Source organism: Aspergillus tubingensis (assembly GCF_013340325.1).
Source record: "Aspergillus tubingensis WU-2223L DNA, scaffold_3, whole genome shotgun sequence".
NCBI lineage: Eukaryota > Fungi > Ascomycota > Eurotiomycetes > Eurotiales > Aspergillaceae > Aspergillus > Aspergillus tubingensis.
Window position 1 is genome coordinate 241,445 of NW_023336277.1, and position 12,399 is coordinate 253,843.

Genomic DNA, 12,399 nt, shown 5'->3' on the forward strand with positions numbered 1-12,399 from the left:
CTACTGTCACATAAGGTCAGGCGCGAGGGATAGAGCGGTTGTGCCTGTGCCACAAGCTAAACTTGTTCTCATCTCCAGCCCTTCCTGACTTAACCGCATGGCAACCCCCGCCCTTCTTGCGAGGCCCAGGGTTGATAACTGCCGGCGCGCCCGGGCAATCGCAAGCGCGACCGCCCGTAATGGCCCCAGATTCTTCGCCAACCTCTGTATAGACTTAGAATTCCATGACAGTTATCGCCATGCCTGGAACATACCCATGTAAGTGCTGCTCTGTTAACCGTCGGTTTGCATTGCAATATCCGCAACATGCAACATAGACAAGGAATTGACCGGCTTTCAGCCCCGAGGCCGACGGCACCACGCGAGCGTGGCAAATCGAGGAAAAATGACAAAAACTACAAAAAGGCCATGGGCCATGGCCACAATCAAAGTGGAACTATAAAAAGCCATGTATGCTCTCTGGCTTCATATGAAATTTACTTGGTGCTAAAGTGCGAAGTAGGCCCTCCAGATCGCGCTGAAGGGAACCAAACACTTGTTTCTCTTTCCCTTCTGGTTCAACCAAACGCCCAGGCAGCAGAAACCCTCTCTACCTTCGCCTCGGGATTACTACCCCCCAGAAAAGCGCCCACTTTCGCCTCAGTATTGGGATAGAGCGGACGTCAAACACCCTCAAATGCCTTTGGATGAGCCAGCTAAGAAGGAGGAGGCGTCGCATGAAAATCGCGAGGGCTTCCGACACACCGAATTGTGTGAGAGACTAACGGGTGCTAATCAGACCGTGCCTGCTACTAATCCAAGAAAGCGCGATGATCAGGAGGGTGTTTTGAAATATGATTTTATCTACGACATTCTCCTATTCACTTTCGACAAGCAATTGAGGCGACGCATGATCGTGGACTTTGAAACAGAAGCTAATTTCATGGACCACGATGTCTTCGAAAGAATGAATGTCCGCATGGACCCATATGATGGCCCGCCAACCCAACTTACCACTCGCGGGGAATTGACGCCCCTCGGTAAAGTGCAAGCAACATGGATTATTGTTGGCTACGAAACGCCATATTGTGCCGAATTCTACGTCGTTAAAGGTACCAGTTTCGATGTTATCCTCGGCACTACTTCATGTCGGGCTATCGATCTTTCCTCTGTGGATCCTATGATTGCCACACGACTCGATATTTGAAACAGACATAGCGACTACACTAATGTACCCATAGAATGGATCTGTTTTTGCTTGCTGGCGTTTACTGTATGTACATTTTCTGGGATAAAAGACTGGCTCTATCTCATACAATATGTTGGAGAACACAGGGACGGGCTGATTGGTTCGAAATCAAACTTTTCTACCTGGCAGTGTTGCTACCTACGTAATCCAGAGCTTAATAGAAGAGAGTGTGCTGGCCAGCCTGCAGGGCTGCCCTATGCGTTGAATGGCTTGTCAACGTAGACCGACTATCATGTGAATAAACCAGTCATAGAAGAACAAGTCATTCATGCGGGGTCCGTAAATGCAACTTTCTACCACACTTCTAGTGCGCACAGCAGAACACATGAATCACAACGTATTACAGGGACGAAACTCAAATATTGCTTCGCTGGAGCATATCAGGCTGTCGCTCTCATTTAGCCTTATTGAGATTGTCGAAGGGCTGCAAGTGTCATCAGCACACCAAGGGAGGAGGCCTCACGTCATATGCCATGCTCACCAGATAGTACCTAAATACATAATAAACATGACTCTGCAGCATATGATTGCAAGGATAGCCCAGAAGGGAGGCAGAAAGCCTCGTATGTTACGTGAAAAGCCTAGTGACGGAAGCCAAATATTACCCGAGGAGATAGTGTCATTTACGAGTCTGCCTTCCCTTTGCACTCTGCATAGAACTAGCTTCTAGTCATATTCTAAGGCTTCCGGAAGGCCGTGGGATGAGGGGTAGACGAGACACAGCCACACGGGACATGGGGGTTCGTAGATGTTTGTACACTAGGCTGAGAAGGTCGAGGCCCTACGAAATGAACAGAGTCGTATAAGTAGACATCGCTTTGATTCTCTCGCAATTTGAAAATGCACACAATATAATGAATATGACATATGAGAAAACATCATAAGCAAGAACAATGTCAACCGCTAACCTCCGTCCCGTCGAAGGATACGACAAACTCGCCGCGTTCATAGAAGCCGACCCTGGCCTAGCGATTTTCCGACGTTTCACAAAGCTTAATATTAAAAGTATTCTCTATTACCAAGCAGAGATAGCGAACCTCGAAGAGGAGCTCGAATTTCTCATTCAGGATGACAAGGACTCACAGGACGAGAAGAAGCAGCTGTATCCCTTCTCCGTACGGGACCTAAAAGAGGGAAATCCTACGCAATGGTCGAAATTTCAAGAAGCGCGGGATTTGATGGACAAGTTTAGTTAGTTTTCACCACCCATTCGAGGTACTTGGAAGAACCCAGGTCTGACTGAGTAGATCATGCTATCATTCAACAACGGGAGCTCATGCGCCTCAGCACGCCAGATAAATGTGACTTGAGCGTGCTTCGAGAGTGGCTTGACCGGCCTGAAGGGGGAAATATGTTCTTCGAAACAGCTGCCGAGATGGACGTCTACCACGAACGGAACGATGGCGACATGATCGCCCTGTTTAGCAGACATGAAGGTGTCGATAATCTGACTCGACTGATTTTCAATCGAGTCGTTCCTTGGTTTCATAAGCGCTGGGGTGAGAAATATGAAGTAAGGACTTTTCTTGGGTTATGTCTTCCATCAGAGAGCTAATAACTATTGAAACAGAGCAATGAAAATGGCGCCTGGCAGTATAGTGACAAGAAGATCAAGGCGTGCACCCACTTCTTCAGTGTCATTATAGCCGCGGTGCTGCCTGCATCGTCAATGATAGTATTATACTTCATAAAGAATACCGCTATCAGAATGGTCACCATCATGCTGTATAACATCGCCTTTTCCCTGGCACTGGGATTGATGGTCAGGGCTCGACGGGTTGAGATCTTTGCCGCGGCTACTGCGTAAGTTGTTATCTTTCCAATTTCCCCTCAATAGCATCAAAACCTTATCTCTCATCAAGACTTATCATGAGCATGCTGACCCTTCCAGGTTTGCTGCGGTGAACGTGGCTTTGATTTCGAACTCGGGGGACTGCCAATGTTCATGAATACGAATATAATTCGACAAATACTGGAATCATGTTTCCATAGAAGTTATTATAGATACCCAATAGACTCCAAATAGACGCCAATTCGAATACAGTGACCACTACCCCCCACGCCAACACCAACACATCCTTCGGTGAGCATCTACTCCACAACCAGAACCCCACGGTATCTCATCTTTCCGCCCTCCAGTGTTTTTATGGCATCGTTCACGCCATCCACGCTCAGAGGATACTTCATCAAGATAGGCTTCACACCATGAAGCGCCGCAAAGTCAAGCATGTCCCTATGCACCTGCCTCGCGGCAACAATGGATCCCTGCACACGCAATCCGTTCGCCAAAAGGCCCATATACGGGAACTTGAAGTCCTCGTTATCCACCGACAACGGCGAAATAACCGCTCCAGGAGCAAGGACATTAACGTAGAGCTTCCAGTCCGGCTGGCTACTCGTGCTAACAATCAAATTGTTCAATGGCTTCCCAATATTAAGCTCCTTCGCGCCCTTGGTGGCATAGAACTCCTTCGCACCCAGCTTCAGTGCCTCTTCTCTCTTATTATCACTCCCAGAGAAGACAACAACATCGCAGCCCATCTTCGCCGCAAATTGAATAGCCAAGTGTCCCAGTCCACCAATGCCAACAATTCCAACCCGCGAGGTCGGCTTAACACCACCCACATGCAATGCATTCCACACCGTCGAGCCACCACACATCAGCGGCGCGGAGTCCTCGTTGGAAATTCCATCAGGGATCTTGAACAAGAACGACTCGCGCCACACAGCATGCGTTGCAAATGACCCCTGGTCGAGATTCGCACTTCCGTACATCTGTCGCTCCGGGCACATTGTCTCCCAACCAGTTAGGCACTGAGCGCATCGACCGCAGCAGTCATGTTGGTAGCCCCAGCCGACGCGATCGCCTTTACGCAGTCCGTGGACTTCAGGGCCGATTTCTTCGACGACTCCGGCACCTTCGTGGCCTAGGGCCATGTCTGCGTGTTGGTAGTGGACATCGGTGAAGCAGACGCCGGAGTGGGTGAGGCGGACGAGGACTTGATCGCGCTGGAGGTCGTCGCGGTGGGTGGTGGCTTTCTGGATGGATCCATCTTTGGATCCTTTAAAGACGGTGAAATCGTAGCCCATGGTGTATGAAGATTCTGATTGGCGTATTAAAATATAGAATTGATTTACCTTGCAGGAATCTAATAATGTCTTCGTCTGCGAGGTCCCCAGGGATCCGATTTTATACTTAGGTTAAGCAAGGGGAAAACATTCTTCATGATGTCACCATCAATTCATGGTGGGGAACTCGAAGCCCCATTGAGCAATCATCGATGGAGGGTTGCAATGAGCTCAACATGTGGATACGAAGCTCTAGGTCAACTCCCGGTTGCTCCGGGGGTTCAATGGCAATTCTTTGTCGGATTTTACGGGGTACCTCATTCAACCTGGGCAGTGATGATGATACTTTGTAGCAATGCTTATCAATCTTAAAAGTGTCTTTGTCTTTACGCGAGGAGGAATTACCAAGTGAAGGGTTAGACTTTCGGCTTCCGCGGATGTCTGTGATGGCTATCGTTGGGTTGCGATGCCGTCATGCCGCGGCTTCTGGACTCTTGGTCAGGAAGGTTGCGATGGCCGAATGTCTATCGGTCGCATTGCACGTGGAATTGAACAAGTTATGTCTACGGAGATACAGCCGGGAAAAATGAGGCGCGAAATTGAGAGGCGATTATGATAGGGACTTCCATCGACCTCCGAGTTTCCTAATCGGGACAAACCCTACCATACAAGTCTATCAAAACAACAAAAGCATCATACATAAAAATGCCTTACACCTCCTTCTGCGGCCTCTTCCAAGCTTCCACCTCACACCCGCCCCTTATAACCGCCACCCTCATCATCGACAGCAGATTATGCGCCGCATTCGAATGATAGTACACACCCCCATTAAACATAGCGGTCGCATCCTTCCCAACACCAGCCTGAATCATCGCCTTCCCACCAGGGTGTTCCTTCACAAAGTCTTCAACATCGTGCACAACCCCAGCAACAACGATTAACGCCCTGCTCTTCGCCCTCTCCACAAACTCCTCCCACTCCATAACCGGTAACTCACTCAACGGGGTCCCCCAATCCAACTCAGCCCGTCTCCTATCGACCTTCTTCTGCAACTGCTGCACCCTCCCCTTCTCAATCTCATTCTCACGAAACATCTTCAAATCACGGGCCAATCCAACCTGTCCCCAGCACCAAATAGCCCACTTAGTCGGATCATACTGATACCACCGAATTGCATTGCGATAATCAGACGGAAACTCATGATGGAAATTATGATATCCCTCACCCATCGTGGCCAACGCCGTGACGACATGATCACGGGGTGAATTGCGATCATCGAACGGCTGTTCGCCGAGCCAATGGGCCAGGGAGTTCACACAGAAAGTAGCCTGCTGCACGAAGAAGATCCGCAGGATGCCTGCATACACGAACCCACCCCACCAGTCGTCCCATAGCCCGGCGACGACCATCGGGACGACAAGGCCCATGAGGATAACGATCTTCAAGAAATGTCGATGCTGCCAGACAACCACGGGGTCGGCGTTGAGATCGGAGATGTCGGTCCGGCCGAACCGCTTCGGATTCTGCTTTAGTATCATCCAGCCGAAGTGCGCGTAGAAGATCCCCTTGTGTACGGAGTAGGGGTCTCGTTCCGTGTCTGTGTACCGGTGGTGCGAGCGGTGCAGGCGTGCCCACCAGCGCGCGGAGCCTTGGACGGAGCCTCCGGCGGCGAGGGCCAGGGTGATGCGGAGCGGGAGAGTTGCTGTATAGGATCTGTGGGCCCAGAGGCGGTGGTATCCTGTTTGATATGGTGGGTTAGGAGGGAGGATGCGGGATGGGGGTTGAGATGTGGTGATGGGACGGACCTGCTGTGACGCCTAAGGCTGTAAAGAAGTAGTAGGCTACTGCCCAGATGGCTGTTTTGAGTCGTAGAGGGGTCCAGAGGGCTTGGATGCAGCCGTAGAGGGGGATGAGGACGATCATGGTCACGTTCAGCCAGTTGACATGTTTGTGCCAGTTCCGGAGAGTGATGGGGGTATCGGCAATGTGAATTTTGGAGACATGTCTGTCACGAGGAGGGGCTATATCGGTCTCGCCTGGCATTGTAACTGGCTGGCTTTGGACCGTATGGTGCTCTGTAATTAGGAATGTTTATGATGGAAGCTGCGCGCTCTCTACTATATATGAGAGGGACAGATAGCCGTACGAGCAGACCGTTGAGCCAAAAGCCCAGCGTTAAGCCCGAGGCGTGGCGTCAATTCCCGCTACTGACAAGTTGACCAACGTCAGGAAAGTGATGAGTCGTAGTATGACAGTAGCAGCAGCGAGTGGTTGGGATTGGAAGTGACAATATCCCTCCCCAATGGGGGCCAATGGGGTTATTCTACGGAATCACCCGTACAGGGAACAAGGGTTTACGGGTGATTTATGGCTAGAAAGATTTGATGCAATGCTGTTGAGCAGAGGACTCAGAGGAGGTTCTGCGCTGGTAGCAGGGTATAGGGTTCGATTCATCTGCTAACCGTTGGGACCCCAACCAGTCTCCCCTGGTAATGATGTGGAGTTCAAATATTTGGTTTAATTAGTGGGAAGAGGGGTCGAAGGATTCGTTCAATGGAATTGACTTGACAGTCAGCTTATTGGGACCTATGACGGCATGGAGAAATATGCCCTGATTGGGAGATGGGCAATTCTAGAGCAACATAGACAGTTTTGCGAGGTTTTTCTCTATTCATGTAGTGAAATCGAGATTGTGTTTGGTGTGGTGAATTGGTGATAAGGCGGCGGGAGGTATCATCCGCCGGTCGGCCTTTCCAATCGCGATCAAATAATCAAAAATCACTATACTAAAAATAGTCATTACCGAGATTAAATAGACACTCAACAACTTTACAATGAAAGCACTCACTAGCATCGATGTGCTGCTGACGGACTTTTTTCAATTTATTATGTTGTTCTACTTTGTGTATTCTTGGGTTATTGTAAAATGGACTTCTGCCCGACAGGCTAGTTGTTTCCTGCACGAATTGCAACATAGAATTGAAATAGTATGACAGTGCTTTATTCTTGCCCAACCCAACAGCAGGCCGAAACGCACAATGAAGTAGGCTTTGAACAAGACATTCTTTCCACTGCAATGCGCTAAAGCCACACATGACAGTGAGACAACCGCATAAAGCGTGGACTTCCATAGAACACTTCATTTTCAGACCAAAGTTTTCATCTTCGCAAGGCTCTTGGCAGAACATATGCCATCTGTGCTATCATCGAGTACGCCCTAGCACTTCAGCCCTAGAGACGACGATAAGAGACACGCGAACCCACCGGAGAAAACAGTGACGGATGTCACCTGGTCACTAAGTAGTAGAGCCTGACATTCCAGCCAAACAGTCTTGCCGGATATTTCCTATCTTAGCCAGCACACATCGCGTTCTTTCGGTAGCTCCGACGTATCCTATACATGTATGGCTCAGCTAGATTGCCGGGGGCTTCCTTTGAACTGTTAAATCTCCCTCCATGGCTATTCCTATATGAAGGCCATACCTGCCGCGGGGGCCTCAAAAACATATCCATGATCCCAGTCACAAAGTACAGTACCGGACCTATCAGTTATTTCCTCATCGCTTCATCGCCATTGAAGTCCGAACCATGAACGAAGATGCCGTGCTCGATACTCCCCTATGGGACGACACATGGCTTCCAGTCCCAAAATTAGACATCGAGCCAAACGGACCCCTAAAATTGCTCAACATCATCCTGGATCCCAAAGATCCTTGTAATGAACACAAACTCATCTCGACGCATGACCCGAACATTGCCTTCAACATCACCGAGTTCGAGTATCCAAACATGGACAATACAGAGCGCCTTCTCACCAGGGGTGTTAGTAACGCCCAATATCCTGGGATTTATGGACGCGGCGACGCCGTCAGTCTCGACTGCTTCTGCAAGTCTCTCAAGAAAACAACCGTCAATAATGAGTCCGTACTCGAGAGTATTCTGACAAGAGCTACAGAGCCAAGAGTTAGGGAAGCCCTCAGAGACATTCGTCTTAACCCTGCGCCCAGGCCTATTTATATCATCACCGGTATTAAGGTCGCTACTGGGGAACTATGGATAGCGTGTGGCGTCAGTGGCCGGAGAAAAGGGCATGTATGGGTCATGATAATCATCCTGAAGGAGAAGTGCGTTTCATGGAAGAGAGAATAAGAGTGCCGCCCAGTGCTTGTAGGGCTGATCACTTTGAGTGGAAGGATCCTATTATATTAGCTTATCAGGTGAAAGATATTGCGGCAAAACCAGGAAGTAGGACGTTGGAAGTACGCGAGCATACTGAGTATGTGGGGTTCAGAACTGTAGTCGATCTGCTGCAAAATATGGGTCGAGCGGAGGCGCCTCTTGTTGAGACGGAATGAGCTAGGGATTACGCGTTGTTGGTGTGGTTAACATGGGTGTTATCTTATAAATGCTGATCGGTTAGGTTAACTGAAATGCAAGAATAGTATATATCATGGGCTTGCTTGGCGGATGTGCTGAGGTAAAGCCTGGGGGTGGCTTTTGCAGGATAAAGTCTAGAATGGGCAGTCTTCCTATGATATTGTTCTTGAAACGTACGCTACTTTTAGTAAGGGTGTGGAACATGATGCCGTCACCAATTTCGATAAGAAGACATAGGGTGAAGCTGGATGAGGGAATACATGCCACTGATGCAGCATCACAAAAGAGAAAGGCGAAGAAAGTAAAGGCCAAAGAATGCGAGCTTACACAAACCACATCTTAGTACATTTGTTCTCATCCCAGACACACCCTGACATGATCCCATGGATGTATGCTTCGCCAACAAGAGACCAATGTCCTTGCGAGTCCTTCGCTTCTCTGGCTATCAGAGGTACTTTGGCCCCTTTGCAGAGCGTTATCGCATCACCTTTTCGAGCGGACGCAGGGGAAAGCCCAATGTATCCCATCGATGTCCGAATGACATGTCGATTCCACACATAGGAAAAATTAGGATTTGATGTAAAATCTCCAATACGCAATAGCCCCGAAAAGTCACGCTTTGTCATCATCGCTCGAACAAGAAGCACAGCAAGATTGTGTGGTGTTAGGAACAAGATCCATGGCCAAGCTGGCAGTCCCCAGGACTGGAGTATTTTGGCACCATCTTTAGAGATCATATCAAACCTCTGGAACTGCTTTTTCTGACTCTCATGGTTCTCTGGTGTGACATGACCAGCAAGGAGGGTCTGCCAATAGGCGTCCAACATGTCTCCTCCGCCCACATATTTGGCTTTTACACGGGCTTTGGTAATCTCTTCCCATCTGAGGCAACATTGTAAGAATCCCACCATGGTTTTCATTCGTTTTCTGTATTGTTTGTAGTGCTGGAATGTCCACGTGTTTGGTGGTCGTCGGTCTGCGGTGTCGCTTACTTCCTCGATCCGATCGAACACAAAGCCTTCTACGCCCATCACAGTATCCTGGTGTTGGAACTCAATGCTTCCTGTTGTTTTGGTATCTTTCGAGGCCCGGAAGTGGTGCTGATCCAATAGCAAGCAGCCTGGGCGTTGGCTTGCGGCCCAATCTGGAATCCAAGATGGCCAGTCATTTCGGCCTTCCACGTTACCAACGGGACCACTCAGAAGGTCCAGGTTCCCAGATCTTCTGAGCATATTCACTGAGAGCTTCTTGCAAACCTCTCTGTATATAGTTTCCGATTTGATCTTTCTTTCTGCATCACTCCACTTGGGGTTTCGCTCTGGGTAGTCAAAGCTCTGCAGCTCTACATCTTGGAGTTCGGACTCGTCGACAAGGCCGCAAAAGGCATAGATTCTGTCAACTAACACTGTAGCATCACAATTGTTGTTGCGAAGGAGAATATTCAACAGAGTCGACTTTCCAGCGGGCACCTCTTGTCGAAGCTTCTCGACCACAGCCATGTGACTGGGGAGCGGAACCCCAGCGAGAGGTCTGATTGGAATGGAAGGAACAAAGTTCAGCGCGCGAACGAGCTCGCTCCAGGGTATTGAATAGCCACCACAGACAATGCGGACATCTGGTGGCAATGTTGCTTCTTGCACCACCCATGCGCGTGTGAACCATGCCCGCTGGGTGAGCGCCGTGAGTGCTTTCCAACATTGACATATTGTCCATTTTACTCCGACGTCGTCCAACTGTATCATTGTCATGAAACTCGGTGTCCCTTGACCACTTCTCGGACCCCCATCGCTACCATTCAAGAGATCGTGCTTATCTCCCAGGTTCTCTTGGTGATATGCCACACTGCAAAGCCAGTACGCTGCCACGAACGAACGCCCTTTCAGTAAGCTCTGTGGGTTCTCCAAGCCAAATGATTCCCTTAGCACACCTTCTATAGATATCACCCATGAGCTTAAGCTGATGAGACTTCTCTTGTGGGTCATCTTGATTGATACAGATGCGGTCAGCCCATATAAATCGCGATCTTCCCTTGAACTGGCTGAAAACATCACCAGGGTCTTTCCTCACCACGCCATCGCGGTTATCATTCACATCGATGAAAGTGCCGTGGTATCTACGTACTGTCGCATTGCAGGATGGGTACCGCAGCCATTTAAAGGCGTCATAGAGGCTTTCACCAATGTCGAGGGGGGCATTTCCAACTTTGATCCGTGCATCTCCTGCTTTCGTTCTACCTTTCCTCTTTGAGTATCCTTCATACGGATCTCCCCACGTATAAGAAATGGCTTCATACGGAGGACAATCATCGAGAGAGTGGATATGGATGTCACACCGAATCTCCTCGTCACCCCCTCCAGAATGTAATTCAAGGAGGCGAATTTGCCTCTCTGCAAGTGGGCTGAAATGGACCATCGGGAAGTCACTATCAGCCAAGCAAAATATAGCGAAGTGGTAAATATTAGAGATGAGACTTTTTGATATATCTCAGGATTATAACCTTACTAGAAGGCCTGATGTCCACCATGCACCGAACTGGTTGAAGAAAGCTGATGCATGCCGCTCCATTAGGAACGATCGGCATATTAATCCATTTAACCAGCTGTCGCACATGGTGCAAGGGGTACGTATGGTACTTCTGCCTTTATCCTTGCCCTCGAGTATTGTTCAAATGCGCAGCTGCCTGATACTAAAAGAGACAACTTTCATTGGTAGATTTTCTCAGTGCGGTCTGATTGGGATTGGTGAATTGAGTTGGTGGGCCAAGAGGCGCTCTGCTGATGCTCAGAAGAAGATCATTGGCTAGGAGTGGTATAGTCACTATTATTCTGTGGCCAGACTGCCAGACTGATATGCTAGCAAACGACAAAGAGGATAGAACCACTCATAGTTGCGCACTAAATAGAACGTTGTCATAAATGAATAAATTTAGCAAGTATAATTTTTTTCTATTCTTTCTCCCCTTTTTTGGGCCGAAAGGTCGTCACTTTTGGAGCGCTCTGTACCACTGATCAAGTAGCTGAGCAGCTTCTACAGTATCTCTTACACCTGACCGACGCAATACCTGGCACATGTCCAGTATACCCAAGTACTATGACACCACCATTTATTTCACAAGCATATTCATCTCCGCGACGCTGGTACTGTCTCATGCGTTTCCCTTTGCGAGAGACTCAATTACTACTGCAACAACACCGGAAAGGACAAGACTGCCCCCCTTTATTTCTTCGTAATTCATATCACAACCCTGCCATGTACATATGTATAGAAACAGTGGTGGATGACAGGGCAGTATGCACGCCTGTGGGGCTGGGCCCAAAAGGACCTCCATCGCTGGCCACGTATGCTGCCACCTACGTGGCCATGATATATACCAGTAGCTCTGGTTTGTGGACAGCCGTGCCATTTTCCGCGGCTTCTTCTACCCCGAGCTGGTCGGGTAAGGCATATTCCGTATTTTCTGCTTCCCGGGTCACTGAACAGACGGGCTGGTTCCTCACTCAGCCACGACACACTTATTGATATATCTATTTGAAGAGAAATTTTTCTATTTTATCGATTGCTGGATATTTCCGCGGGATGAATCAGATTCATAATGTTTTTCTATGGCAATAACTATCTTAAGTTGGTTGCAAAGGGGACATGATGAGATTCTATTTGTGAATTCCACTTGAAGGCTAACGTTGCAAACTAATATACAGTCAATATTGGCGATTGCCACTCTTTGT

The 12,399-nt window shown here is 48.8% G+C and overlaps 6 protein-coding genes across 6 annotated transcripts; 3 read left to right on the top strand and 3 right to left on the bottom strand.

Annotated features, from left to right (window-relative positions):
* Positions 1-97: 97 nt before the first annotated feature.
* Positions 98-1,186, top strand: AtWU_01295 (retropepsin-like aspartic protease; the record flags this gene model as incomplete). The annotated part of the gene is made up of 3 exons (XM_035496409.1): positions 98-258; positions 318-450; positions 503-1,186. The coding sequence occupies 3 exons, from the start codon at positions 98-100 to the stop codon at positions 1,184-1,186; spliced, it is 978 nt and encodes a 325-aa protein (XP_035352302.1).
* A 935-nt stretch (positions 1,187-2,121) lies between these two features.
* AtWU_01296 (GMC oxidoreductase family protein) lies at positions 2,122-3,177 on the top strand (the record flags this gene model as incomplete). Its single annotated transcript, XM_035496410.1, has 4 exons — positions 2,122-2,419; positions 2,476-2,741; positions 2,799-3,031; positions 3,120-3,177. 4 exons carry the CDS (start codon positions 2,122-2,124, stop codon positions 3,175-3,177), a joined length of 855 nt encoding a protein of 284 aa, XP_035352303.1.
* A 142-nt stretch (positions 3,178-3,319) lies between these two features.
* Positions 3,320-4,318, bottom strand: AtWU_01297 (NAD(P)-dependent alcohol dehydrogenase; the record flags this gene model as incomplete). The annotated part of the gene is made up of 1 exon (XM_035496411.1): positions 3,320-4,318. One exon carries the CDS (start codon positions 4,316-4,318, stop codon positions 3,320-3,322), a length of 999 nt encoding a protein of 332 aa, XP_035352304.1.
* A 689-nt stretch (positions 4,319-5,007) lies between these two features.
* On the bottom strand, positions 5,008-6,340 carry AtWU_01298 (acyl-CoA desaturase; the record flags this gene model as incomplete). Its single annotated transcript, XM_035496412.1, has 2 exons — positions 5,008-6,035; positions 6,103-6,340. The coding sequence occupies 2 exons, from the start codon at positions 6,338-6,340 to the stop codon at positions 5,008-5,010; spliced, it is 1,266 nt and encodes a 421-aa protein (XP_035352305.1).
* Positions 6,341-7,885: 1,545 nt separating this feature from the next.
* AtWU_01299 (similar to An12g09930) lies at positions 7,886-8,446 on the top strand (the record flags this gene model as incomplete). The annotated part of the gene is made up of 1 exon (XM_035496413.1): positions 7,886-8,446. The coding sequence occupies one exon, from the start codon at positions 7,886-7,888 to the stop codon at positions 8,444-8,446; it is 561 nt and encodes a 186-aa protein (XP_035352306.1).
* A 551-nt stretch (positions 8,447-8,997) lies between these two features.
* AtWU_01300 (HET-domain-containing protein) lies at positions 8,998-10,656 on the bottom strand (the record flags this gene model as incomplete). Its single annotated transcript, XM_035496414.1, has 1 exon — positions 8,998-10,656. One exon carries the CDS (start codon positions 10,654-10,656, stop codon positions 8,998-9,000), a length of 1,659 nt encoding a protein of 552 aa, XP_035352307.1.
* Positions 10,657-12,399: the final 1,743 nt, after the last annotated feature.